This window comes from Pagrus major, chromosome 2 (assembly GCF_040436345.1).
Source record: "Pagrus major chromosome 2, Pma_NU_1.0".
Taxonomy (NCBI): Eukaryota; Metazoa; Chordata; class Actinopteri; order Spariformes; family Sparidae; genus Pagrus; species Pagrus major.
The window spans coordinates 28,054,447-28,081,788 of NC_133216.1; the positions used below are offsets into that span (position 1 = coordinate 28,054,447).

A 27,342-nucleotide genomic window follows, 5' to 3' on the forward strand; every position below is an offset into this window, starting at 1 on the left:
TCAGGTGATCTCAGGCCTCAGATAAGGAAGGGCACCTGTGTAAAAAAAATAAAGGAATGAAACAATTAAATTATTATCACTGAAAACAGATTTTGAAAAATAAGCTGGAAAGATGATAAAAGAGATATATGGCCCCAATACATTTTGGGCATATGTTTTAGCGTGCCATTCCGCTAACATATGGCTATTGTTAGCATAGCATCTGCTAACAGTGGTTTGCGGTGTAAGGTTAGCAAAAGAAGATGTGAGAACAGAAGTGTGAGAATGCCTCAAATAAATACAACAACTAGATTTCTCACACTCAGAAGCAGCCAAAAGCTGCAGTTACAGTAAAAAAAAAAAAATCAGTCATTTTGACCAGACATAAATAATGTCTCTAAAATGTTTTCTTTATGTGGATTTGTCATATCTTATGTATTTAGTTAACTGTTTACTTATGTTACTACATATTGCACACTGCTAGCACCACGATTCTGATGAAAAAAGTATTAGCATTTTTTTAATTTTGTTTATTCTACAAATACTGCAATCAGGCGACATTATAAACTTTAGAATGTAGCTCTACAAAGTTGCTGCAAGAAAATTTGAGAAACAAAGTGTAAAATTACTCTGGTGCAAGTAAAAGTCCTGCATTCAATGCATGTAAAATTATTACCGTCAAAATATACTAAAAGTAGCTAAATTAAAAGATCAACAATGAAAAAGAACACCACATATACAGAATGGCCCTTTGTAGAATAACAATTCATTAATACTGTATTAAAATAATGGATGCATTTAATATGTAAACTAGAGCTCAACTCAAATTTTGAGTCTGATATCAATATCGGCTAATTAACACACAGTTGTGACAAAGATATGTAATGAAGACAGTATATTTTACAGTTTAACAAAAAACCTATAAAAAAAATCTATAATCTTATCTTTTTCTGCATTAGAATCTCTTTATGAAATAAGTTTTTTATTTGGCACATATCGAGCAACATATACACTGATACCAATTTATTTCTGATAGGCCAATATCGGCCGATAATATCAGCCAACTGATATAATGATCAGGCTCTGATGAAGACATCACTAATGTCACAGCTGGCAACGGTGCAGCTTATTTCAACTACTTTATATAGTGCTGAGCAGCTTAATCCATAATAAAGGATCATAATGTATTAGTTGATTTCTATTTTGTATTAATAATCTGAAATTGTAACTGATGTTGTCAAATAAATGTAGTGAAGTAAAACGTACAATATTAGCTTCCAAAATGTAGATTGGAAGTACATCAAAACTATACAATACCTGAGTAAAAATACTTAGTTACATTACACTACAAATGCTCTTATGTATAGAGAGGAAAAAACAGACCTCTTAAGTACAAACTTAATTAAAACTGTAGAGAACTCAATAGAAATTTAAATAAACGTATTGGGGATAGGGGACGGGTAGTGTAAAAGTGTAAAAGTTTCCACTAATAACATATAAAGAGGAGATGGAAATCTATGTATTTAACCATGTTTTACAGCTGGAGTCTGGAGACCCAAAACAGAAGAAATGTGTATGTCTGTTTTTTTGCTGGCTTTTGAATTATGTCATCACGTCAAAGTCATGGTTTTAAGCAATTAGGGGGGGTCATGGGCCCAAGGTAGAATAATAAACAAAACAAAAAAATCCATGTTATGGTGCTTAGATCATAAATCCTTTCTCTGCTGCACAGGAAGTGATGTGTTTTATGTTTCTGGTTTCTGGAAGACAAGTGGTATCATGACCGAGCAGGTAAACAGACTTCAACAACGAGAACGACTCTCTAGTACTGGGCAGCTGTGAAAAGTGCTGTGTAAGAACACCACTGCAATGCCTGCTTAGCAACAGAGACATTACCTAAATGAAAACAAACAAGTATTTTCATGGATTACCACTGTAGTTTCCGTGAGGCAGTCCAGTGAGAGCTCCATGTTGTCAACATGTACAGCAGTGTGGACCAGTTTCTCGGACTGGAACCTGGAGCAGCACTACTCAACACTGCTTCCCCAGCTGACCTCAGTCCTCGCACCTGTTTCTAATAGCGGCCCTGCCAGAGGCTATTAGGATCCGTCCACCCCCAGAAAGGACCTTTCCTCTGCAACTCCAAACCCAACCGCACACCGGCTATCCAGTCGCACTGATTAATCACATCAAGATGGACTGCTCGGGCTCCTGACGCTGTGGAGGTGTATGCAGGCGTGTGTGCTGTCCTGGTGGCTGCCTTAGAGCTTGTGTGTGTGTGCACGCACAGTGCCACATGCTCATGGTTTTTCACATGCGTCGTCCTAATTCTTTATTCGGTTCACTTTGAGATATTTGACCGAGATATTTCATTAGACATCTGCTGCTCTCGGATAGTAAGTCAGATATTCATTTGATACGTGCCGCCTCACAGAGTTACATGCAGTCAGACTCGTTGGACCATTGCCACGCTCTTTGAAGGGCCTGGTTGTCTCAAGGTTGCCACGAGGTCAGTGGATGAACCTGATTGGTCAACCCCCTGTGGACCAAAATTGGAAACGGCGGCCGCTGTAATCACGCTGTGACGGAAAACGACGTTGCCTTCTAAAGCTCGATGGAGATTTGTTTGAAGTTGATTTTAACCCTTAAAATGACAGTAATGTGAAGTGAAAAGACCCTCTCACTGCCGGACAGGTAGGTATTCTCTAAGGCCAAACAGTCTGAGGAGGGCTATCAGAAACTACTGGTGATGGCAGCCGACTCGACAGTGTACCTAACCGCAGATTTCAGTATCAGTGCTGGGCTGATCCCTTCAAAGATGGAATCAGATCCGCACAATTAACCCCAACACTTGAGACTGTGTGATTGGACCTGGAAAAATGCTGGCTGCCTTTAACAAGCAGTACTGAGCAACCTGTGTGTTGTCTGCTTCAGCTTTTTTTTCATCCCTGGAATCAAAGCAAGGAACTTGTGGTAACAACATCTGTGTCCACCACTGGACTATCAGAATTCCTGATAATCATACACTGTACCGACTGACTTGGTCCCGATGTTTTCATCTTAACTCTTCCACTGAAAATGAGTGAAAGCGGTTTGCACTAGGAAATTGAAAAGGTTGTCAAGTTGTTTCAGGTCATAGATTAAAAAAACAATCCCGTGGCTTTGTTGTTTTGTGGTCACATGATCTCTAAGAACTGAGGCAAGCATATTTTAAAAAAAAAAAAACACCCAGTTTTTAAACTGTATATATACAGTACATTTATTTTTATCTCTGTATCAACCTTTGCAACACTACGGGTGATACAGCTGCACAATGAGCATCCTATTTAGGTTTCTAACACAGGAGCAGGCTGAATCTGTTCAGACCATTTTTCCATGAAGAATTATCAAACTGCAGAGAAACCCAATGAGACCAACTGAAAACATAATTTATCTGATCTCAGTTCTGAGTCCAAAATTTTTGGATCTTAGACAGAAATACTTTTGTTCATATATGTTCACCACCACCTTTGATATTTAATATGATTCAAGTTTTCATGTCAGGGCCCAGATAACTGACAAAAAAAGTCTTTAAATCACATCAAGCTTTACCTGAAGATTAAGTCGGTGTGGATGGGGTCGATTGACTGGTGGAATGTAACTACGTACAACTACTTAAGTACTGTACTTTTTACTCCATTTTATTTATTGGACAGCTACAGATTTTCACACACAAAACGTATAAAATATGGCACACTGTCACTGACAATACATTTATTGCACCAGATTGGTGCTGTCAAAAATATATTGATACATATTGATTCTGAAAAAACAGTTTCAGTTCTAATTTTCCATAGTACCGATACAACCGTACCACCTGAGCATTCTCACTCTCCCTATTCTCTAACATCAAGTTGACACACACATTGCTGCTTATTATGGTCAGAATGCCCTCTGTTTTTTTTCCTTGAGGTATTGAACATGGTATCAAGTATCGATATTTTTCATCAAAGTTAGAAATGCAGGTATCGTGACAACACTACACCAGATATAGCTCAGAGCTAATTTCCGCAGTTCCTGTCTAACGTGCAACGTAATAACACTGACAAAAGCCATTCTGCATAATGTTTACATTGACTATACTTCAATGTATTTTGGTGATCATACTTCAATTGCACTTGAATTGTACTTTTTACTTGTAATGTAATGGGAAATTTTTAGAGTGTGTTATTGCTACTTTTACTTCTTTAAAGGACTTGAACACTTGCATAGTGAAAATTGTGGAATGTTGGTCAGTGAAGCCGTTACTGTCAGAGGCTTTATAACAATGAATACTGAAAGAAAACCTTAGCCTGCTATAAAATAATAATTTATAAAACACAAATAAGCATATGCTTGCTTCAATGTAAAATGTTATCTTCCTATAGTCATTGCTTCGATAGTCGTCACTCCTTTTGCTGCTGGTGTTTACTGTTTTTGTTAACTGCTCTGTAAAGTTCTGTAAAGTAAAGTATGTAGGCAGAGATTATATTATCACATATATCATTTGTTTAAATTTGTTCATTTTGGAAGTAAAAGGTGAGAATAAAAAAGGTGAAGTCTATTGACCTTACTTTGTCCGTACTGGCCGTACTGGTAGGACGCCACGTGGTCGACAGTGTAGCCCGGAGAGCTGTAGGAGGGGGTGCAGTAGGACTGGGAGCTGGGCAGGGAGGGCAGAGCCGACATGGAGGGAACGCTGGTGAGACCCTCCAGGCCCTTGATGTGATCCATGCGCTGGCTGCAGCTGGCCGCCATGCCTGCAGGGGGCTCGAGGCCGCCTGTCAGAGGGGAGATGGCATAGTCGCTTTGGGGCTGATGTGGCACGCCGCCCGGGTTCAGCAGGCCCATCACCTGATCGGACAGAAGGAATACAGAAAGAATTTAAAGTTAAACTAGTTTCTGGTGTATTTTGTATTTTGTCAAAGCGCTATGAGTGGCTCTATTGTTGGAAGGACTTGTGGTATTGTCACGGTTGCTAATGCAGTTAACCTTTCATTTGTTTGCTCATGTAGACATGATCATTGTAATAATGAAAAACAAACTGAATTTCACCATTGCAGTGCAGACTATATACAATAAAAGTGATTGGACAGATTTTTTATGAATAAGACAGTGTGAAAGACATGTTTTCTGTTGTGTTTTTAGATTCTGAGACTGCTTTTAAATATATTAAATATCTTCAGTTTTGAGCGTGTGTGTAATGTGTTGCAACACAGACACCAAGACAAACACACACTCTCAGACACACACAGGAAATCCCCCTGTCGCGGACATCAAAAGGCTCCCAGCAAGCCCATCCCAGACAAAGATAGCACCAGAGAGGAAGAATTAAGCAATTTGTCTCAGATCCACGGCTCCACTTATTCTAAAATTCCTTTTTGACACCGCTCCAACAACCCATGGCACAAGATAACAACTTATCTCCGAGAAAGATATGCCGACAAAGATAACACAGAAGAAAGGTCTGTGTGAGCTCGGCTCTGTTCAGCCTCAGAATAGATTTGCAGTTTGAGAAATCCGTTTGCTCTTGACCTGGTCTTTATTAGCAACCAGATAATCAAATTTGGGAGAATACTCCTCGGCCAGCAAAGGACGGAAAAGAGCCGTGGGGCAAAGTGTTTCAACTGGTTTCAAAACAGACTTGATACCGCCGACCCCCCTTTCAACGTTCGCTGGATTTACCTGTCCATCATCAAAGTGCTCAGTAAACCGTTAATAAGAAATTGCGACTGGCTTTATCACTTATGAAAGTAACTCTAACTGAACCTGCTACCTCTAAATGTATCATATCCCACCTCCTTCTCAACAGAGTGAAGGCCTCAAGGCTCCTCCAGTCGTCCTAATAAGAAGCAGGTATGCTGCTCTTTGGGTCCTTTTGGCCCTCTAAGTGACATATTATTCTACATCCACACACACACATGGTCCTGCTTAAATCATTTCCCAAGTAGGGTAGGAGAATGGAGGAGTCCATGTTGATTTGGAGAAGGGGAGTTGTGTTTCCTCTCATACCCGGTAACATTTTCCTAAAAAATTAACCGGAGTTTGGAGGGTTTGGTTTAAACAGAAAGAGAGCGAGGACATGCTTTGGCTTAAACGAGCCACAGGGGGCAGGGATACATGATCTATAAACTGACGGATTCTGGTGTGGTGATTTTATCTTTGGTCTTTCTCTTTTTAACCAAACCTTTACCCATCATCCCTCTCTTCTGAGCCTCTCCCTGCCTCATGACATGCCTGCTGGCTAGCCCATTCAGGGTGTTTCATATTGGATCCATATCTGCAGTTGCCAGCGGCCTAAAACAGAGCATCCAGGAGTGAGCAGGGAAGAATGTCTGAACATCTGAGACGGGACATTCCTTCCCCGCTGTATGAAATGTATACAAATAAATTAGAAACTTTGCTTTCACATGGAGGAATGTGGAGGCAAACATTTTGAGAATGCAATCACGAGAAGCTTCCCTTGAGGCTATAGCATAGCATGGCATATGTAGCAGTGTTTTTGCACATATACAAGACCATGAGGATGCTGTGTCTAGCTGCCTCTTTTCAGTTTGTTAATGTTTAATGTGCGCTGCAGTGTATCTCTGTCTGTCTGAAAGCATGTATGACCCTTGATGAGAGTGAAAAGTAAATACATAAGGACAGAGACTCCACATTTATTGTCAGTGATGGAATGTAACCAAGTACATTTACTTAAGTACTGTACTTTTTTGAGGTACTTTACTTGAGAATGTCCATTATTAATGTATTTTTTTTTGGCAGATTACATGCTACATCACAGCCAAAGTAGAACATTTTCAAATAAACATATTTTATTTGCAATCGCATAAAAAACAATCATTCTGACAATGAGTAAAATGCCAAACACCTTATCTGAAAATTGTATGTATATATTATACAGTATATACATATATGCAAATATATGTATAATTTTCTTTTACTGTACTATTGATACTTACAGTAAGTACATTGAAACTCTCTTAATCTCTCTCTCTCTCTCTCTCTCTCTCTCTCGCAAAGATGTATAAATAGTATGAATTTATTTGTGAATAAAAATGTCTCCTTGCTCCCTGTATTGCTGCTGTGCTTGAAATACTAATAAAAAATGCAGTAATCAATCTTCCGATCTAAACAGAAGGTTGAAAAGTTGGTTTAGCCATGCTGCTCAACCATGTCGTGTCATATTTGTGTAAAATATGTTGCAGAATCCTTAACTGATCCTCAAAATGTCATGGAGTTGATCAATTATCTACACTGTGTGTGTGTGTGTGTGTGTGTGTGTGCGTGTGTGTGCGTGCGTGTGCGTGCGTGTGTGTGTGTGTGTGTGTGTGTGTGTGTGTGTGTGTGTGTGTGTGTGTGTGTGTGTGTGTGTGTGCCCTTGTAATTATGTGGACCTGTGAGCATGTGTGTATTGGTGTGAGTGTCTTCACACTGCTGTGGCCTGTTCTCTGAGGAGTCAGACTGTGCCGGGCTGAAATCTCATTTTCTGCCTCTTAAGGTCTCTGACTCGTCTGTCTCCTCTGCTATACCCTCTGCCTAGGTGCAGAGACCTTGGGACTTCATGCCTGGATAATTGGCTGTAATTGTCTTTTCACTTCTCATTTGTCACACACTCAATTGTCCTTCTAGAGTCATCTTACTTCCTCCTCCAACAGTAAGTGTACGCATCATGCAGCACTGCAGAGGAATGTAGAGCGTAAAGTTTATGGTGTAAAGCAGACGAGTGGATGAATCAGTGCATTTGTGTGCTCCACACCTGGGTGAATTATTACTTGAATACTTGAAAGGGTGTTTGGCTTTTTAAAGCTCTTGATGTATTGTGTGAAGCTGTGTGTCTGACAGGGTAAATCATGCGTATCTCAACTGTGTTCAACTCTTTGAAATCATGTTCAAGTCTAATTCTGCCCAGCAGCTCAGGTGTGGCATGTTATGGGAATTTTTCATTCAAGCAAAACAATCTTATTCTCTTGAGGCATGTACTGTGTCAAACACATAAGTCTTGTTCCTGTCAAATTAATATACACTGCTTGACTAGTATTACCTTTGTGTTTTTCTTAAAACAAATTAATCCAGTATGACTTTTTCATTTAAAAAGGTCTAAAAGGCTCAGGAATGAAGAATCTTAGGAATATTGGGATTTTTATGGAATCAAATCACATTTCCTCTTGAATGTAGAAACTGTTATCGATACATGTTAAGTTAAACAACAACAACAGTTTTTTTAGCAGTACAGTCTGCTGCTTTATTAACTTAGCTACAGGTCTGACTTTGAGCAGCTCAAATACACATATGTATTTAAGGATGTAGTCTCACCTGAGGAGACAGTCCGTTTCCTATAGCGGGGTTCATGGGATTGGCCGGTCCACCGGGGCTCACAAAGCTGTCCGAGTAGCCCGAGAAGGAGTGGCGTCCGGAGGCGAGGCAGTAGGGGGAGCCTCCGTCTCCCTGCCCTCCACCACCGGAGGCTTGGTGGCCCGAGGAGGGAGGGAGAGGCTGGGGCCGGTGCACCGTGCTGGGGGGCTCCGACACTACCAAAGGCATCACAGAAACAGTTCAAACACTTGTCAGATTGCCATTTAAAAGTTGCAAAACGTGGCTGATGAAAATGCAAATAAAGCCAAAACATCCCACTCTACTATAGGTTTCATTACTTTGCTGAATTTGTACGTAACTCAAAGCGAAACTGAGGGACTCGATAACTATAACTTGAAAACATATCTGTTCAAAGCATAGAAAAAGTAAATCTTCTGAAGCTTTTATTTTTTTGACTACAAAATTATTTAATAAAGCTTTTCTTGTGCTGTGTCATAGGTTATTTTAATTCAACAAAGTATTCCAAAATTAACAGACTTTCATTTCAAAACAAATTTAAAAGGTGCACAAAATGCTTTTTTTTTTTGTTTACAGTGAGGATAGAAACTTGAATGTTTCATAACATTATTTCTACAACATTTTGTTTTAGGGGGTAGAGCAGTGGGTAGAGCAGGTGACCAGTGACCAGAAGGCCACTGGTTCGAACCCCGGCTCCCCTGGGCAGAACCGAGCCACATGCCGAAGTATCCTTGAGCAAGATACTGAACCCCAAAATTGCTCCTGACGGGCAGTTGGCACCTTGTGTGGCAGCCTCTGCCGTCAGAGGGCCCTGCGATGAGCTAGCGACTTGTCCAGGGATATACCCTGGCCTCCACCCATATGAAAACTGGATTTGGCCCCAGTAACCCACGCAACCCCCTGAAAGGGGGGGATAAAGCAGCAACATCTCCGCGACCCTTACGGATAAAGCGGTCAAGAAAATGAACTGAACATTTTGTTTTAATCAAACCAAATTTAAATTGCTATTTCATCAATATGAAAAAAAAGCCTTCTTTCACTTTCCAACTTAAAAAGTTTATTATTTGCATCAGTAACAGACCTAATGGCCATAGCATGAATAGTTTGAACTGAAAGTGTATTTGCTACATTGTATTTCTCCATTTGTGAACTGTCAACCACTGTGTTTCATCTCTCACCTTGTGCTATAGATGAGGGTGGGTAGCTGCTGTCAGAGAGCTGGTAGGGGGGGATGCTGGACATGGCTGAAGGCGGGAAACCCCCTGGAATCAGGTGATTAAATGCCATCAGTTGATTGGCTCCTGCTTGCTTCCTCCACCTTGCCCGCCTGTTGCTGAACCAAACCTGGAAGGACGATGATGACAATGTTTGATCAGTGTGTGTTATGTGTTTCAGATCACAGACTAGTGTTTTTATTGAATTTCGAGAGGTAGAAATACAATTGAATAAGCTGCAGGTATTGACAAAAAACTACTGTAAGACATCACATTTGTATATATTTTAAACACACACACACATTTACATACACTGCACACAAAATATTAACTTCTTTCACAGTTCTGACCAGAGTGTAAAGCTGAAAAGGAAGGGGAGAGACGATGTGAGAAAAAAGAGAGGGTGTGTGTGTGCGTGTATGGTTAGACGTGTATCACGGCTGGTTGCACTGAGTGTGTGAGTGACATGCCGTGTCCATATGGACGTGGCTCATGCCGGGCCTGCTTACACTTCCCATATGGAGCCTGTGGAGGAGAATTTACTGGACTCCAGATCAGAAATAGGAAAGTTCAGATTGGGCCCAAGGGAATGAGGATGAGGAGTGCTATTGTATGGAGCAAACGGAGATCAGCAGGTTGCCTTAAATGGTCAGAGAGTGTATAAAGCCACAGGGTTAAGGTCTGAAAGTGTGAATGTGTGAGCACAGAGTTGGTGCAGTCTTGTAAACATTTTCATGTTTTAACTTCTGTTGAAGAATTTCATGGTTCTCTGAAGGGTAAAATTTACAAGCCTTCTTCTTATGAAACCCTTTCAAACATCCATCATATGAATTCCTGTTTAACAAGCTAAAATGTGCTTTTATCTCTCTTCAGGTCTTAAAAAGTTGACATTTTGTACATACTGACAGTGGATATACAGCATGTGAATGTGCCCTGTCGTACCTGAACCCTGGCCTCGGTGAGTTTGGCCCTCTGGGCGAGCTCCTCCCGGGTGTAGATGTCGGGGTAGTGGGTCCTCTCAAAGGCCCTCTCCAGTTCCTCCAGCTGCTCTGCTGTGAAGGTGGTCCGACTGCGCCGCTGCTTCCTCTTAAGAGGCAGATCAGGCTCTGACTCCACGTCCGAACCCTCGTCTGAGTGACTCGCTGTTCAAACACATGAGAAAGAAAAAACAGTCAGGATTTTATTTGGGCAAAAGTTGATGTTGTCAAGTCTTGAAATGTTTAATGTACACACATTCAGCTTAACAGCCTCAGCAGAGTCTCTCTATGAAATCTGAGGTGACTATAACTCTGAAACCTTGTTGAAAAGCAAACATGCTGATGTTAAAGAGCAACACCTCATGGCTGTAACATCACATAGATAATCAAGCAGAATAGCAAAATGTCAACTGATTTTCTCTCTTTCGTCATTCATTTACTTATAGTTTTTACATGACCACTTGTAGAAGGTTGGTGTTGTCTTTTTCTTTACACACTCCCACACACATACGCACCATCAGGTGTCAGTCTTCCTCATGGCCTTGTGCCCAAACAGACCTCTATTCAGAAGGAATATTCTGAGCCTGAGGAATAATCCCACTGGACAGGATTCCCAGGGCACCACAGGGGGACTGATGGACTAAAAGCCACACAAAAGGCTAATTTGGATCCAGGGGCCATTCTTTGAGTGTGTGCATGTATGTGTGTGTGTGTGCGCGCGCGTGCATGTGTGCATGCGTGCGTGTGTGTGTGGACAGGAGTGGTTGCCTGGATGAAGGACAGAATGTTAAGTGTACGTGTCCACTCTCTGTCTCTTCACACAAGTATGAATTCACAGTTCAGACTGGAGGATTTCTGTAGCAGCTACAGTATATGTTTGATAATCAGATAGTGAGTCAGTGTAAAGTCTTAAGATACAAGTCATCAAATCCAGTCTCAATGGAGCATACAAATATGTTCAGAACCAATTTACGATAAAAAAAATATCATATCATAATTCATCACAAGTCATTTAAACCCAACTAATTTAAGCCTAGTATCAAGCTTTTATTATTTTGACATGAGATGTCACCTCTCACTAATAACTGTCCTAAAACACACACAAAATAAATTAGGGTAAAAAGTCTATTTAAACTATTAAATGTATAGTTAATGGCTTTAATAAACTATTTTAAACAACAATATATTTTTGATCAATTGTTTTGTCATTAAAATGCCCTTAAAGAGTCAAAGGTGACATCTTAAAATTGCTTGTTTTCTCTGATCAACAGTATGCACCCCAAATTCATTGAATTTCCAATTATATCAATCTGAGAAAAACTGCAAATCCTCACATTTGAGAAGCTATGAAGAGAATATTTGGCCTTTCTGCTTGATAAATTATATACACTTTAATTAAAATGTTTTAAATATTTGAATTGTTATTTTAATATCAATCAACTAACTGAAGACACAACAATTACTGATTGATTAGTTGTCAACTATTAAATTAATCATCGACTATTTTGTTAATCCCGTAGTTGGTTTAAGCATTTTCTAAGAAAAAAAAGTCAAAATTCTCTGATTCCAGCTTCTTAAATGTGGATATTTCTGGTTTCTGTAATCTATCTAACAGTATATTTTTGGTTTGTGGACAAAACAAGACATTTGAGGACGTCATCTTAGGCTTTAGGAAACACTAAAACACTGATAGACTTTTTTTGCCATTTTCTGACATTTTATATACGAACTAATGAATCAATGAATCCATAAAATAATCAACAGATTAATCGTCAATGAAAATAATTACCAGTTGCGCCTATTTTTGACTTGTCAACAAGTGTGATCTTCAGCCTGACCGAGCTGCAGTGATATTATGTCCCCTGACAGCCTTTGTGTTCCTACATTTCATCTTTGTCTCAGATCAGTATTAATGCTATTGTGAACGATGTTCTATAAGCCAACAGCTTGGTTTTTAACTCACGACTTCAAACACTCCATTGGCTCTCTTCTAAGTTCACCAAGGCCAGTGCGCCCGCTTTTTGTGCCACACTTAATTAATTCCCCCTCAGCATAGGGGAAGTTTTGTGTGCAACACTGTATTAGTTCCCCCTCAGAAGCAACAATAAAATACAAGAGAGTCCAAATAGCTCAGGGCCCCTCATGTGAAACTGATCCTCTCTCCCCCTTTGGCGATTTTCTCCGTGCAACACCAATAGCAGTGGGAGTCAACTTAACATGCATTAGGAGCAAATTGGTAAAGAAACATTCAAGCATGAGGGAGGCAATAAGTAAAATATTTTCAAAGGGGGAGTGAGAGAAATGGAGACATTGCCTTAAGCCTCTGCTGAATATATTGCAATTTTGCACTCGTAGATTGCTGGCTCTGTATCAACCTGTGTGTGAGTTCAGCATTTTAACAAAACAATAGCTAGGCTGTAACACTAAAGGGTATATATCTCCTGAACTTGGTGCACAGAAAAGTAGGGGAAAAAATGGCCTCCATGTTACAAACTTCAATCAACCATTTTGCTTTGCCACTTTTCGCCGTCAACACGGTTTACAACTTTGCAACAAACTCGCCAACATTTCTCATGACTAGCTCGGTTAGAGGACTTGGTGGGGAAGGAATTTGGGGTGTGGGGCTCTGGAGTTTTGGACAGGATGGCTGAAAAACAAGAGATGAGGCCTTTTGTAGCCTCCCCCTCCAGCTCCTGCATGGAGGAGGGCTGCAAGGAATGCTTTTTCGCTCCCCCCCGACTTGAGCAGCATGCACGTTCCTCAGCATTTCACAGGGATTTGGGCCCTGGGAAAGCTGAGGCTGCCGGGAAAATCCTTAATCACTTTGGAATTACCTATCGGTTATGACTGCTACCGGGGTTTCGAGAACTTTTCAAAAGAAGCGACAGAGTGGCACCTCTGAAGTCTTGGGAGCCTAGTCACGATACAATCAGGTCCTTTACAGAGGGCTCAGACAGGCTCATTTGTTTCACTTCACTTCGTTGGATTGCTACATCACTTGATGATAAGATGCAACAAGATAAGACGATGGGACGAAGTGATAACGATGTCTGAGGGGAAGCTGGGTCAGTGCAACGTATGATAACAAGAGAGCAAATGTATTCTACTGAACATCATCCAGCTGACAGGTAAAACACTAGCTGATGAAAATGGCTACCACGATATGGAGAAAATGCCAGACCTGCACATTTTTCACTTCAAACACTCCCAAACTCTTAATTCGCCCCAACAAACAACTCTTTGCACTTCGGCACGCCACCCTCCTTAAACAAGCACCACCTTCTCCACCCTCTTCCCTCTCTCTCGTTCTCCCTCCTTCTCACCCTCTCTCTTTGTCTTGCTTCTCCCCATCTCTCTCTTTTCCACCCATATTTCTCTCTGTGACTCTCGGGTTCTTTGTTGCTCCACAGAGCTGAGGTCTTTGCCGGCGATTTCCACGCTCCATCTGTGGAATCCGTCATGGCTCCCTCGGCCCTTCACAGTGGAGGGCTGTCACCTGCCCCATGGGGGAGCTGGAGGGGGGACATAAAGAGGCTCTGCAGAGGGCTTGGGGGGGTGGGGTGGACGGGGACACAGCCAGGGGCATTCTAGCCTCCCCCCCACAAAAAAAAGAAAACCACCTCCTTCCTCCAGAGCGAACTGTAAGAGCACCTGAGGGGGTGAGAGGGGCAACAGGGGCTGTTGTTGCCGATGTAAATGTACCCATGGGGATAGTCTGTCTGGGCATCTGTGTTGGTTTTTGTTGTTGTTATTGTTGGTAGAAGCGTAGTTTGGAGGCCCTCTTCAATGCATGGACACTAGTTGAGGTGAAAGGAAGTCCGTCCCCCCCCGATGATTTCCCCCCTCTTCTCTCTATACGTTACTCTCTTCAAAGATTCAAATCCTGGCTGTCTCTTTTCTTACTTTTTTTAAAAAATTTTGTTTCAGCTGCATGTTATATGTCTAACAATCATTACGGAGCCTCTAAAAAACATAAGAAACCAACCATCAGGTGTGTTTGTGACTTGTCCAGGAAAATTAACAGTTTACTTTGAATAGCTAAAAGCTGAAAATAAGCATAATTTATAACACACAGTGACAGTGAAATTTAACCAATTAAAGTACCGTACTTAAGCATCAATTTGAAGTACTTGTCAATCACTTTCTGCTACTTGATAGTTCTACTCCACTACACTTTTGAGGCAAATATTATATTCTACTCAAGTACATTTATCTTTGTATGACTTTTGCAGCATCATCAGAAAATGCTGAATATCAGATCAGATAATCAGCCAGGTACTGATACTAGATCAACCCAGAATATATAGTATACACAGCCATATAAATATATGTCTAATATATTTTTACTTGTACTTTTTATACTTACTTAGTATATTTATTGCCAGAAAATTACTTTTCATACTTAAATACATTTGATAGCAGATACTTTAAGACTTTTGCTCGAGTACTACTCATATGGGTGACAAAGTAATATTTAAACACAATATTTTTACTTTTACTGAAGCATGACAATTGGGTACTTTTTACATGATAGAAAAATCTTCTACAAAATACAAGATGCTTATAATACAAACATCTGTCCATTTGCATTCAATATTTTTTAAATTATCACTGCAATTATAACACATTTGACTTGATTCTATAGGAATGTCAACAAAAACTGTTTCTAATTAAAGCATTATTGAGCCTTCATCAGAAAAGAGGACCATTTTGATTGTGGCCTGCAATGACCGGCGTCCTGTTCCAATGGAAATCAACTTGGGGGGAAAATGAACAATAATAATAATAATAATAATAATAATAATAATAATAACAATAATAGTGCTTGTTAAGAACACAGCAAAAGTTTGTTTCTACTGCTACATGCATAAAGCTAAATCCTAAAATATAATGTAATGCAAATTAAAGTGGCAGGTGATGAAGATTCATGGGGTGACACCTGGGGCATAAAGGGTGTTTTGGTGGCAAACTTGTGCCAAGACGGAGGGCAGCCACCCATTCACCCCTCAAGCTCACTACTCCCCACAGCTTGGCTCAGGAGCTCATAGACACACACACACAAAGACTGCCGCACTCCGAGCACATGACCTTGTACACACATGTCCACGGCGCTGGGCTTCCCCTGCTTCTACATGCATTTTAGGCTATGTTAATCGAGCTTGTCAGCCCTGAGGCGTCTCCACTTCAGCGCCCATTAACAGTACTCCCCCGTTACAAACGAACCTGCCGCTAAAGTGTGGTCAAACACACACAGACAACACTTTCCAAAATGATCTTTGGAACAATAAAATATAATTCAGCATCAGCACATGTATATCAAGAGTAAGAGAGGGGGTGTGGAGAGAAGAGGTTGAGACCTTTCCCCTGCTGCCCGGATCTTTTCCAACCTTGTAAATCTGTGGTTCCAGAGTGCCCCATTTGCCGTCATCGCCTCACTATCCCTAAGATCTGATCACATCGATTTGGCACCGTCAAATAGCCTTGGCCAATCAAATTATCCACTCTAACGGTCATATCGCTCCCTGACCGTATACATATGCTATATCTTAAAGCGCTGTATTTATAGCCCCTGTAAACACTTAACTTCTCTCTGTAAACTTTTGCTCCACCTCAGCTCAGAGGAGCGGGGGGTTGCAGACATGGTATTGACTCTTGTCAGTTCATCGAAATACGAGAAAATATGAGCCTTAAAAGGGTAAAATTATCTGAGTAGGAAAAGCCGCCTCGACAAGATCGCCCGGGAGCCGAGGAGCATTAAGCCGCAAAATAGGAGAGGAGCAGTTGGAAAGGGGGGTGGGTGGAAGGGGTTAGAGGAGAAAAGAAAACTGTTTAATTTAACCAAACTGAAGCCCTGAGAGGCACACAGTGCACGGGACTCCAGGCCAAAACAACCTCTCCGGAGCCAAGAAAGCCCAAAATGGATCCCACCGTGCAGCGCCATTCCAGGGCAGAGAAAAACGAAAGAGGAGAAGAAGGAGGAGAATAGAGGATTTAGCTGAAACAGACTGTTGGAAAGACTTCGGCATTGCTGATTTTTTTAGGAGGGGGTTGGGGGTGCAGTCGTTTGGGGACACAAAGGCTTAATATATGTCCACTGAGACATGAGACAGTATGCATTGAGCATGTATGTGGGAGACAGATAGAGAGGGAGTGAAAGGGGATGTGTCAAACTTGGATTTCGGGACTAGGGGGAATTGACTGACCATATGTGGACTATTTACACCCCTCCTTGGACATCCCAGTAACTCTTCTGGGGCTTTGGTTAATAGTGAGGCTAAATTGAGCCTCTGACACGTTCCCCCCCTTCTCTCCACCTACCCCGCTCGAAAAACACAAAACAAAAGGCAGAGGAGACAAACGCAGCATTTATTTGGGCGGGCCGACCATGCTGCTCCCATTCAGGAGCCGGAGGACTAAGTGACTGGCCGACTGCATTAAACAGTATATAGAAGTCAAGACAGGCAGATGCTGGGCCGGATAATGGCTTTACTGACAGCTTATGGACCCATCTGTGACTCTTTCTGCTGGGCTAGGAAAAAGATGGTGTATGTGCGAGCGTGTGTGCGGGAGGGGGTTTGGAGGGCGAACTCACTTGACTTGCTAAGGAGGAGTTTCAACCTTCACAGCTGCCCTGTAAATGAGAGTGTGCCACAGCGTGTGTGTGGTTGTTGTGGGTGTTTTAGCATGAGATTGTGATTACACACAAAAAAAAAATGATGCGAGCAACGATGTTATCAATCACAGCCTCGTTATGCTGCAAAAAATGGCATGACCAAAGTATGAAGGCGTCTGATGCTCCCAACAAAGAATTCTGGGAGTTGTTGAGGATGTATAGGGGGGGTATGAGGAAATGGTTACCTGTCATTTATAGCTAAATGTGTTTCTAACCCTGTTTCCTGTGTAGCGCTGGGGGAGAGCGACCCTCCTTGGCCCTGTGACCCTGCAGTTCTTCTCTGTCTTTTAACTCTGAAAATGACTCATAACTCCAGTCAGTGGGGAACATGTTGGAGTCCAACAAGGAGGTGAGCTGTGAGCAGGTTAGCTGTCACTCTCAGTTTTTGCAGTTTAAAAAGAGGATGTTTGACAGTTTCATCTCTGTTACCTCGGCTGTAAGGATGCCCCTACTGACAACAGCAAATATTAATCTTCCATATGAATACATACAATGATACATTGAATATTCAACAACACAGAAAGAGTCCATAATCATAAACAACTGTAGCTGTATGTCAAGTATTTTCCCTTTAAGCGTACTACAGGAATTTTCGACTGATTATGAAACGGTCTCAATTTAACACTGATGCCTCTATATGAGCTGCATAACCAAGCGAGACCGTCAGAGAAAAGACTGGCTATTTCTGTATAATTATTACAGTTATTCTTAATGCCTGTCACCAGGTTGGATTCCAACTTATCCGGGTTGGATAAATCGTAAAATGAAAAGTATTTTATATGTGGGAGAGTGCTGAGGATGACTTGAGGAGTCTCACAGCCGGAGGAAAGAAGCCGCTCTTTAGTCCGGTGTTACAGTACGACACTAAAACAACGTTTTGTATGTTTATTTATTTATTTATTATAGTTATATTTAACCATGGTCATCTTTTGTCCAAAAGGGCTGCCAGAATCAACAAGAAGTGAAAGTTCCTTCGAGTAACTTTAAACAAAGTAAGGGATTTGATCCAGTGCAATTTAATTTCTCAAATTTGAACACAAAAATGCAATAAAAATAAGAGGTAATGCAGTAATGTACTGTATCAAGCTGCAGTCACGTTGGATGAGGGTAGATCTTAGTTTCCTACTTTTTGCCTCAACTCTCAGAAAGTAAGTTAAATATTACTACAGAACTACTGTTTTTGCAGTACCTGTAATACCTGTAATCAAGTTCTACAGAGAGGTACACTCATTCAAAAACCTGAACAAAATTGATCACTTTTTTTCCTTTGGAACATTGCATTTTTAGTTACGCTACAAAGCTCTAAGACCAATATGATCACATGTGAACAAACACAAATCTATCAAAAACAGCAATTCTGCGTCTGCTCGATGCCTTCATGTTTGAGAGGGTGCACATCGGTTATGACAAAAGATATTCCCACATGGCATGACGACAGCATAAACACACATTTTAAGCTTCTTTCCCGACACGACACAAAAGCTTCTGGACTAATTAGTTAACAAAGCTTTGAATGAAAGTCAGGCTTCATCAGTCAGCTGATTGACAGCTGCCTGTCCCCCCATCAGCAGTAAAGATGGTGCATTTACTGGCCTCTGGCTGGCCTCTGCAAACTTTGACACTCAACCCTAACCCCCGATACACACACACGCACGCACACAGACACACATTAAAAACAACCATGCTCAGAAACACACAGACGGATGCATGAGAGGAAAACACTCACATTCTTCCTTACTTTCTCAGAAACACACACACAAACACACTCATGCACATTAAAAATCAACCTCTCCCCCTCTTTCCCCCCAGCTGTTGTGCCTATAGTGCATACTTGCAGCAGATAAAGAGGGGCCTTATTCTAAGGCGAGCCATTCTACTTGACCTTCGCTGGGCCTTTTCACTCTTTCACTCCCTTCAAACCGTCTTTGGGGCTCGCTCACTCTCAGCTCAATGTGGCTAGTCCATCACGGGTGAAGGCTGGGGCGCTACAGCGGGTCTTGAAGGGGGAATACCCCAAATACCCCCTGCCCCCTCCACCCCGCACACACATGCACATACACACACACGCACAGGCCCCCTCCCTCTCCGAAATCACCCTGACTTCAAAGTTGGTGTGCATTCATTAATTGCCCTTTGAATTGATATCAGAGGGTCACAATAAGAGTGTGAAAGGAAAAAGAGGCTTTAATGAAGCATAGAGCAGCCATTCATTTGCAGATAACTATGTTTTCATGCTTGAATAGTCATCATGCATGGGCTTATTAGAAAAAACTCACGAGAGAGGGAGGAGTGCGGGATGAGGAGAGACGGACGGAGAGACAGAGAGAGCCCGGGGGTAGAGGAGAGTGATTTGGTGCTCGCCACTTGGCCCTCGTGCCCCCTTTTGCCCTCGTGCCCAGGGACTCACTGAGTGACACATTCATTCTTTCAGCCGACACACAGAGCCCTCTTCACCAGACACTTGGCTCAGGCCAGTAATAGCCAATAGCTATTATAAGATCCATCGAGAACTTATCGGCTCTGTCTTTGTCAGATTTGATGGGACAGAAACAGAAACTGATTAACTGGAAAATATTACTTTCAATGTCAACTAATCTGCTGATTATTTTCTCGATTATTCAAGCAATCGTTGAGTGTAGAAAATATTTCGGGGGGGGGGTGGTCAGTTTAAAAAGTGCACGCTGTCATCACTTGTCTTGTTTTGTCCGACCATCTGACAAAAATCCAAAGTTATTAACAGACACAAGCAGCGTATCCTCACATATGAGAAGCTAAAACCAGAACGTTTTGGACATTTTTGCTTTAAAAATGTCCCACACGAGGAATCCATTACCAAAGTAGTTCTCTGCCAATTGACTAAACAATTAATTGACTAATCGTTTTAGCTTTTCAACTTACTGAAATCATTCAAATGAAATATGTTTAATACAGTTCATTCTGTGTATTAAAAAAACATATTTTATGATTGTAAACTGTGCTGACTAGTTCATGAGAGCACTGCTTTAAATGCCACCGTCAGAACACAAGGCAAATTGGACACGTGAGCAATCATTTACTGTGCAAAAATACATAATAATGGGCAAGTGGGAAGAAAATATATGGAAAAAAATTAAAACATGTCAAAACATGTTTTCATCAAGAACTTTCAAGTCTGAGTATGTAAGTTTCAGTGATCTTAAGATAACAGCTGATGTACAAAAGTTAATGTGAACACCATCATCACACACAAACACACTGCACAGTCCACACTGCACCTCTGCTCCTTCTCCTCTTCCTATCATTCCTCCTCCCTCAATCCTCCCTTTCCTCTCCTCCTCCTCTCCTCTGCCCTGGCACTGATCCAGTGTGTGCCCACATATTATATTTGCAGCACGCCATCCTTCACCCCGAGTGGCAGAGGAACCCAAGTTCTTCATTCACTTGCATTATTTACACAAACAAAGTCCTACTCCGTTTCTGTGACAAAGCCAGCTAAATCTTTATGGCTCTTTCATGTATTGTCTGCTCACGGTTCCCTTTTGTCCCCCGGCCATTGGCCTGGGTCCTGGATACAATGAGCCCGGGGGAATGGAGGCAGATTGAAGGAATGCGCCTCAATAAACCTAATTATGACATGATGACTGCGCTCACCATGGTAGAGGTTTTTCAAAGATCCCGGGCTTATTCAATTAGCCCTTTCCAGGATCCCCTTTCACCAAATAAAGTTATCCCTTTGACTGTTTGCATTGCAGAGTGGAATGTGTGTGTGTGTGTGTGTGTGTGTGTGTGTGTGTGTGTGTGTGTGTGTGTGTGTGTGTGTGTGTGTGTGTGTGTGTTTGTGTATGTGTGTGTGTGCACGTGCAGGGCTGGCCTAAATGGAAATGTATCAGCCCTCAACAAGGCTCCTCTGTATTATCTGGCTAATTTCACCTAACGAAGTACGGACTCTAAAAGATACACTGTGAAAATGTGAAGCAGGAGGAGGGAGGAGGCGGGGACTGTTTTAATCATTAACTTTCTCTCCAGGGTTAATTACTATGACGCTGAGAGTTTGGTACAGCCCAGCAACAGGCCTGGAGGGCCAACCTTACTGCCAAATATATAAAGATTGAAAAGGAAAAAAAAGGGAGGGGGTGGGGATTTTTGAGTATGAATTTCTTTCTGTTTTAGCTTGTATTTTCTTTAGGAGAAAATGTATACGTCAAAAAATAAGCCTTTAGAGTGCATTTTAATTACTGCCATTCAATATTTATTTAATTGAGCAACACTCTGTGTGCACATGATGTAGTGCCTTTTTTAAAAAACCTATAAACACCCACCTTTATATAGTATAACAACTATATGACTAAATATTAATGCTTGAAAGCCAACATTCAAAAAACGTATGTTAATCAGAAATGTGTCCAAGAGCTAGGTGAAAAAACCAGGCTTCAAATTTTGGTTTGCATATTTCTGTTATTCATCTTCTAAGGTATAAAATGTGTTATTTTGATAGTTTGGTGTTATTTTATTTGCTGATAGTATAAATTAACTAAAGATATGTTGCACTGAAAAGTATATAAAAGTCAACAAATATGTCTTGTTCCAGAGCAGACGGCTTTACGAGTATTAAAATAAAGGCGTTTGCCATCATAATTAATGAAATTTAATAAATAAATGCATTTTAAAAAAGGATTTGCCACTGATCCGATAAAGTCACTGCATTCAGTTTTTAGGCATGACATTTTGAAATTGTTACAAAATATATTTATAGTCAAACCGCAAAAGCTTCATAAAGAACTTCATTAGAAACTTTATGGAAGTGGACTGACTTTCCTTTGTGCGCTCCGGAGGATGCAGCGCAGATATGAGTCGAGCTGTGCGCCGCAGGCTGAGAGAGACACAGAGAACGAGTAGGAAACAGAGGGAGAGGGGCGGTGTTGCTCTCCAGATGAAAGTGAGATGAAATAAAAGAGTCGATTTAATCTGCTTGAAGAGATTTGGGGAGCAAGTGGCGGAGAAGGGGGGAGGAGCGGTGAGGGGGTGAGTTTTCAGGGGTTGTGCGCTGCGCTGCGCACGGACGGGTGGCCGGGGCCCCCATTGTGAAGCTGCGCTCCGGGCCAGACCGGGGCTCTCCGGGGAGAACATTGGTCCCCATTCACCAAAAACACTTTTTAATACACTCCCTCTGTCATTAAATGTGACATAGCACAATATCGACATCATTTAGCGGACATTATTAATGTTCGAGGGGCCAGGGCCGGGACCCATCAAAGAATCAATAAGAGATCATGAGTCTTGGGGCTGGAGACGTCTCGGTATCATTAGCGTCATCCTTCATGGCAGAGAAGGCCACTTTGTTTTGTCGACCAATTACCGTCTGAATATTATGACACGCAGCAATTAGGCCTCATCAAACGCTGCTGAGTCGAACAATGTTGCCTTTTCTACTTCGCACTGAAATTACAAATGCAACAGGACGGCGTAAAAAGTTATTTAAAATTCACCGACGTCAGGAAAACCAAATAAACTCCGCAAAATGTATTTAGAACTTATATAAAGACCTGGCAGAGATCTAAATTATAGCCTGCTCTGACAGCTTGAAATGTTTCTTACACACTTGTCACTTTTGTACTTTTTCTTCCTCTCAAATATGTCTGCGCGCTCTCGGTAAATATGGCCTTCATCAACACACTGCTTCCCACAGTTTGTTACTTTGCAACTGGCACGTCTTACCTCGAGGGCAAGTGTTTAATGCGTATTTGTGCGCGTACACATGTGTAGCCGCGTGTACGCATGTTTTGGGGGCGAGCACGCATCCCTGGGCAATACGTGAGTGGATTTCAGAGACCTCAATTGTCATTCTGAATGGCAGTCGGCCGCTTTAGCCGACCCCAAAAGGAAACATTTTGTAGGTGAAAACGGCCATTTTCTCTCGGTGAACGGGCCCTCTAAACCGTGCCAGAGCGCTCCCTGAATAATTCATCCTTCATTGCGGCCTCATAGTGTGTTTTGTCGGGCTTTTTCTGTGGAGGAGCTCTCCTCTCCCCTCCTTTTTTCTCGGACTGAATTATAAACAGGTTGCCTTCTTCTTTAGCGGCGGCCAAAGCTGTTTCCAAGCTGGCCTTTTGTCCGCGCGCAGCCCAAGCGTGAGCCCCAAATAGACTCTCGCGCCTTTGTCTCCCAAGTTCATCCCTGAGCGTCCCGTTGTGCGCGCGAGGCGTGTCTTTGTGAGGAGCTGGAGACCGTTGAACAAATGTTTGATCAACTCATCTGGGGGACATTTTGTCTCCTCAGACTACAGTCCTTTATCTCTCCTCCCCTACTTTACTGCTGGAGAAGTGCTAACAAGGAAATGGAGGGTTAAATGTTGACATTCTGCTGCTTAAACCGTTTTAAACGGCGGAGAGAGAGAGGATGGAAACTGTTGACCACATATTTGAACAGCTCATTCTGGGGACCGTTTAGTCTCTGGTGCTAGAGGTGATAGATTATTAGCTTTAGTGACAAGTTTATTAAGTGTTAAAACATGAAATATTTAATAGGCATGTCTACATTTTACAATGCCGCCTGCTGTAAATTTAGACTGAACTGTCAGAACTATCATCACCTACGGTGTTTCTCCCTGGAATTAGCCTGCCCCATTTCATTCTCGCTGTCACACACTCAGCCTTGTTAGACAGACTGAAAAATGTAATGACATTTTCGAGGGTGAAAAGAAAAACATTTAAATAGGCCCATATTTCATCGAGTAAAAGTTTGGTTTCTACAAACACACAACCTCACCGGCGCGCCGACTTTCATGGAGATTTTAAGGAGGAGATGTTTCCATGATGGAAGTTGTGATAATATGATAATAAAGTGCCAGATTAAACGAGCAGCCAAGAGTGGTGGATTTCCCCTCTAATGACGTAGGCAAAAAGTTCAGTAATTACATTCAGAACAGGCTAATTACACCTAATGTAGATATTGAATAATGTGCCCATAACCACTCCCAAATCTCCAATTAGGCTGCTGTCTGCGGAGATGCGATGAGGGCAGTGAAGAAAATGTTTGGCATGTTTTATTTATCAGCCAGACACACATGCGGTGCCATTTTACGCAGTTCTCACTAAAAAAAAAAAAAAAAGAAAAAGAAAAAAAGAAATTGGCTTGGGCCTACACTGTAAAAATGTCCATCTTTATAAAGTCTTTGTTACCAAGAAGCATCCATTTTATTTAATAGGAATAAACTTTCTGATATAATGAGACAATTCCACTTATCTCCCCTGAAAATCACTTTAAAAAACTTGGGTATGTCAGTCTAATCGACCAGAACATAATAAATGTAAAATAAAAAATTTAAATGCACTAAAAACAATTTACCTAAGTCATCTAAATTATTTGTTTTCGCTTCTTTAATAAAACAAAATTAATGTGAGACACAATAGACTAGCTTGTGCAGGTGGTCACCTTTTACAGTGGACGCTGCTGTTCGAAACACTCATAAAAATGGATTTGTTGTGCTAAAAAAAGAAAAGCCAAACTACAAAGAAACAGCCTGCCACGCAACAGGCCAAGAGAGGAGAGAGAAGTTTTTACATCATGTATTAATGTACTACCCTTAAATACAGTGGATGAGTTCATAATGCTGCCTGTGGGCGGCTTATCCACGACAACAAAATAGTTTTTTAAAATATGAGCATGTGCAGACTTTCTGAGACACGGCTCTCCATCCACAGTGCTTTAAACCACTGCTGAACATACGCACACACACACACACACACACACACACACACACACACACACTGCACACTCTCCCTTCCCGCACAGAGCCATCACCTGCTGTTTGATTTACGGCACGGCCTCATGGGAAAAGCATTAGCCGGAGAGATATGGTCGATAAAGAATTCCTAACAAAGGACGACACGCACTCTCCACCCCCATCCAACAACTTTACAGCATGCTAAAACTTCACAAGGAGGCTAGTTATACGACTAAATAAAACCATTCTCCTTTGCACCCCGCTCAAAAGTAATCAACAGGTTGGGAGGTGAGCAGACAGAAGACTAGTGTTTCACAGATTTCTGGAGATTTCCCCGCAAAAATGGCCTTCCTTGATAATTTAATTCACTGGAAAACACCCAAATCAGCCTTGAGGATATATGAGAAAAGATCTGCTGTTAGGTTGTCACTTCCCCTTACACTAATATTTCCCAAAGTGCAGTTTTAAAAAGGCATTTCAGCAATTGAATACTAAATAAAAAATCTTCCATATGGACTCACTGAGATGATATCTGATCAAACAGGACTCCACTGGGCTCTAATGTGTGTGAGGTCCCTGATATGACAAAGATAACCCCAGCGCAAAGTGAAGTGCCAACTACTCTCTTCCACATCAGCCACAATAACTCGAGCAGCTCACTCACATCTGTCTCCCAAGATGCCTTCGATGCTGTGTTTGGCCCTCCGCTCGTTGTCCTCCAGCTCTTTCTTCTCCAGTTCATCTTCATCCTCCTCATCATCGCCTTTCCCCCCGAACTTACTCCGCATGCTGCGACTGATGGAGCTCACTGTAAAAGTTCGTTCAAAAAAATGGAAATTACAAACAAATATAGATGTATTTAAAAAAAAAAAAAAAAATTAGAAGAATGATACTCAAAAAGTATGAAATGACACTATATTAAAATAGGACGACACATAGGCTATTTATGAGACATAAATGAGCGTTATAGTTAAAAAACTATAAATTGTCTAAATCCTCTAAAAGTTAAAACACTGAAAGTAAGTTTTTCTTGTGGATAAAAAAAAAGTTTTTATTACTTTTATTATTTTATTATTAAAAAAATGGAGTGAACTTTATGAAAACCTGTTGAGCTCGAGTAAGGATGAAATCCAGGTGTAGCCTAATCTAATAATAATAATAATAATAATAATAATAATAATAATAATAATAATAATAATGTGCATATACATTCATTTCTGCCTTTTTTACCTGAAGGAACGGTGTTGCGGTCACATATCCCATCCTTCAGTAATTTATCCCGAATCTCCCAGCTAAACATACCCGGGTTTTCCCGCTTGTATTCTTCTATTCTCTTCTCTACGTCCGGCGTTGTTCCCTGCTTCAAAGGTCAGAAGAGTCGCAGTGTTAATTCACTTTGCTGTCAGCCGTGGGGCACAATGCACACATGGACAAAAACAACCACTTTATATTTCTGTTAAGAATTAAACATTCAGTTTATGAATTCATATCAAATTTATCTTTAACATCCTATAATTCTCTTAATGCAAGTATTGGTACGTGAGCCTCTGATCTACTGTCTCTGGTCCACACCTTAGGTTTGCTGCCACCGATGGCCCCGGGTCTGATGGAGCCCGTCTCCTGGTACCGGCACAGGATTTTGGACACGCAGCCGTGGGAGACCCGGAGCTGTCTGGAGATGACACATGGCCTGATGCCGTGGTGGGCCATCTCAACGATTTTATGTCGGATGTGGTTGGGCAAAGGTCTGCCATTTATGAAAACTCCTCCGAGCTGGTTCACTCGGCCTTGGCCCAGCGGAGTGGACACTATTTAATCAGAATATGAAACAAAAGTGTTCATCACAGCTGCACAACACCACGAGGAGAGGTAAAGTTCCTACTGCTCCGAAAAGCACCTGAACACAACAGCAACGACATTTTACATTTAACTGATACAAAATAACTGACAGTAGAAGTAGTTTTACTTACTCCTTTTTTTAGGCAAAAACTTACAGCTAAGTTAGGAAATTACCCCACTGAAACAAAGAGCCTTCAAAAAGTTTGCTAAAAGTTGCTAAATTTACACAATGAATTGTGAGCAAAAAAAAAATAAGCTAACGTTACCAAAGTAGTGATGAAAATATGTCATTTGTCAGTTCAGCTACCAGTCAAGTAATTCTTCCAGCTCCTATAGCCGAACTGTGGTTCTGAGCCCATGTTTTGGGACAAGACTGCATGGAAGGTTTATGGCTACATAGTGACTTTTAACTAACTAGCACAAATATAAATATCTCCCGTCAGCTTCCAGGGCTACAACCTCCCTCCTGGCAGTGATGCTTTACCTTCCAGAGGGAAACCACTGCGGTAGTTCTGAGCCAGCGTGGGTCGCATCATCCTGGGTATTGACCCCGCCAAAGCAGTCATGCCCCCACTACTCCGGTCCTCCTAACGGGGGAGGCTTCTG

The 27,342-nt window shown here is 41.5% G+C and overlaps 1 protein-coding gene across 4 annotated transcripts; it reads right to left on the reverse strand.

Annotated features, from left to right (window-relative positions):
* pax3b (paired box 3b) lies at positions 1–27,302 on the reverse strand. 4 transcript variants are annotated; one of them, XM_073486717.1, is made up of 9 exons: positions 27,221–27,302; positions 26,470–26,705; positions 26,128–26,257; positions 25,562–25,705; positions 10,488–10,687; positions 9,510–9,675; positions 8,314–8,528; positions 4,572–4,851; positions 1–35 (listed from the first exon to the last, which is right to left on the reverse strand). In XM_073486717.1, the coding sequence occupies exons 1-9, from the start codon at positions 27,300–27,302 to the stop codon at positions 1–3; spliced, it is 1,488 nt and encodes a 495-aa protein (XP_073342818.1). The 4 variants fall into 4 exon arrangements, with proteins under 4 accessions (XP_073342818.1, XP_073342809.1, XP_073342827.1 ...); XM_073486708.1 differs by having other exon boundaries at positions 4,572–4,856; positions 8,307–8,528; XM_073486726.1 differs by having other exon boundaries at positions 18–35; positions 4,567–4,851.
* Between the last annotated feature and the right edge of the window lie 40 nt (positions 27,303–27,342).

Bases quoted from the DNA above. Each gene is read 5' to 3' on its own strand.
- pax3b (XM_073486708.1), bottom strand. From the start codon at position 27,302: ATGACTGCTTTGGCGGGGTCAATACCCAGGATGATGCGACCCACGCTG. The intron at 26,706-27,220 runs GTAAAGCATCAC...CTGATTAAATAG, and splicing joins CAGTGGTTTCCCTCTGGAAG to TGTCCACTCCGCTGGGCCAA. The intron at 10,688-25,561 runs GTGAGTGAGCTG...GTGTTTGAACAG, and splicing joins AGGCATCTTGGGAGACAGAT to CGAGTCACTCAGACGAGGGT.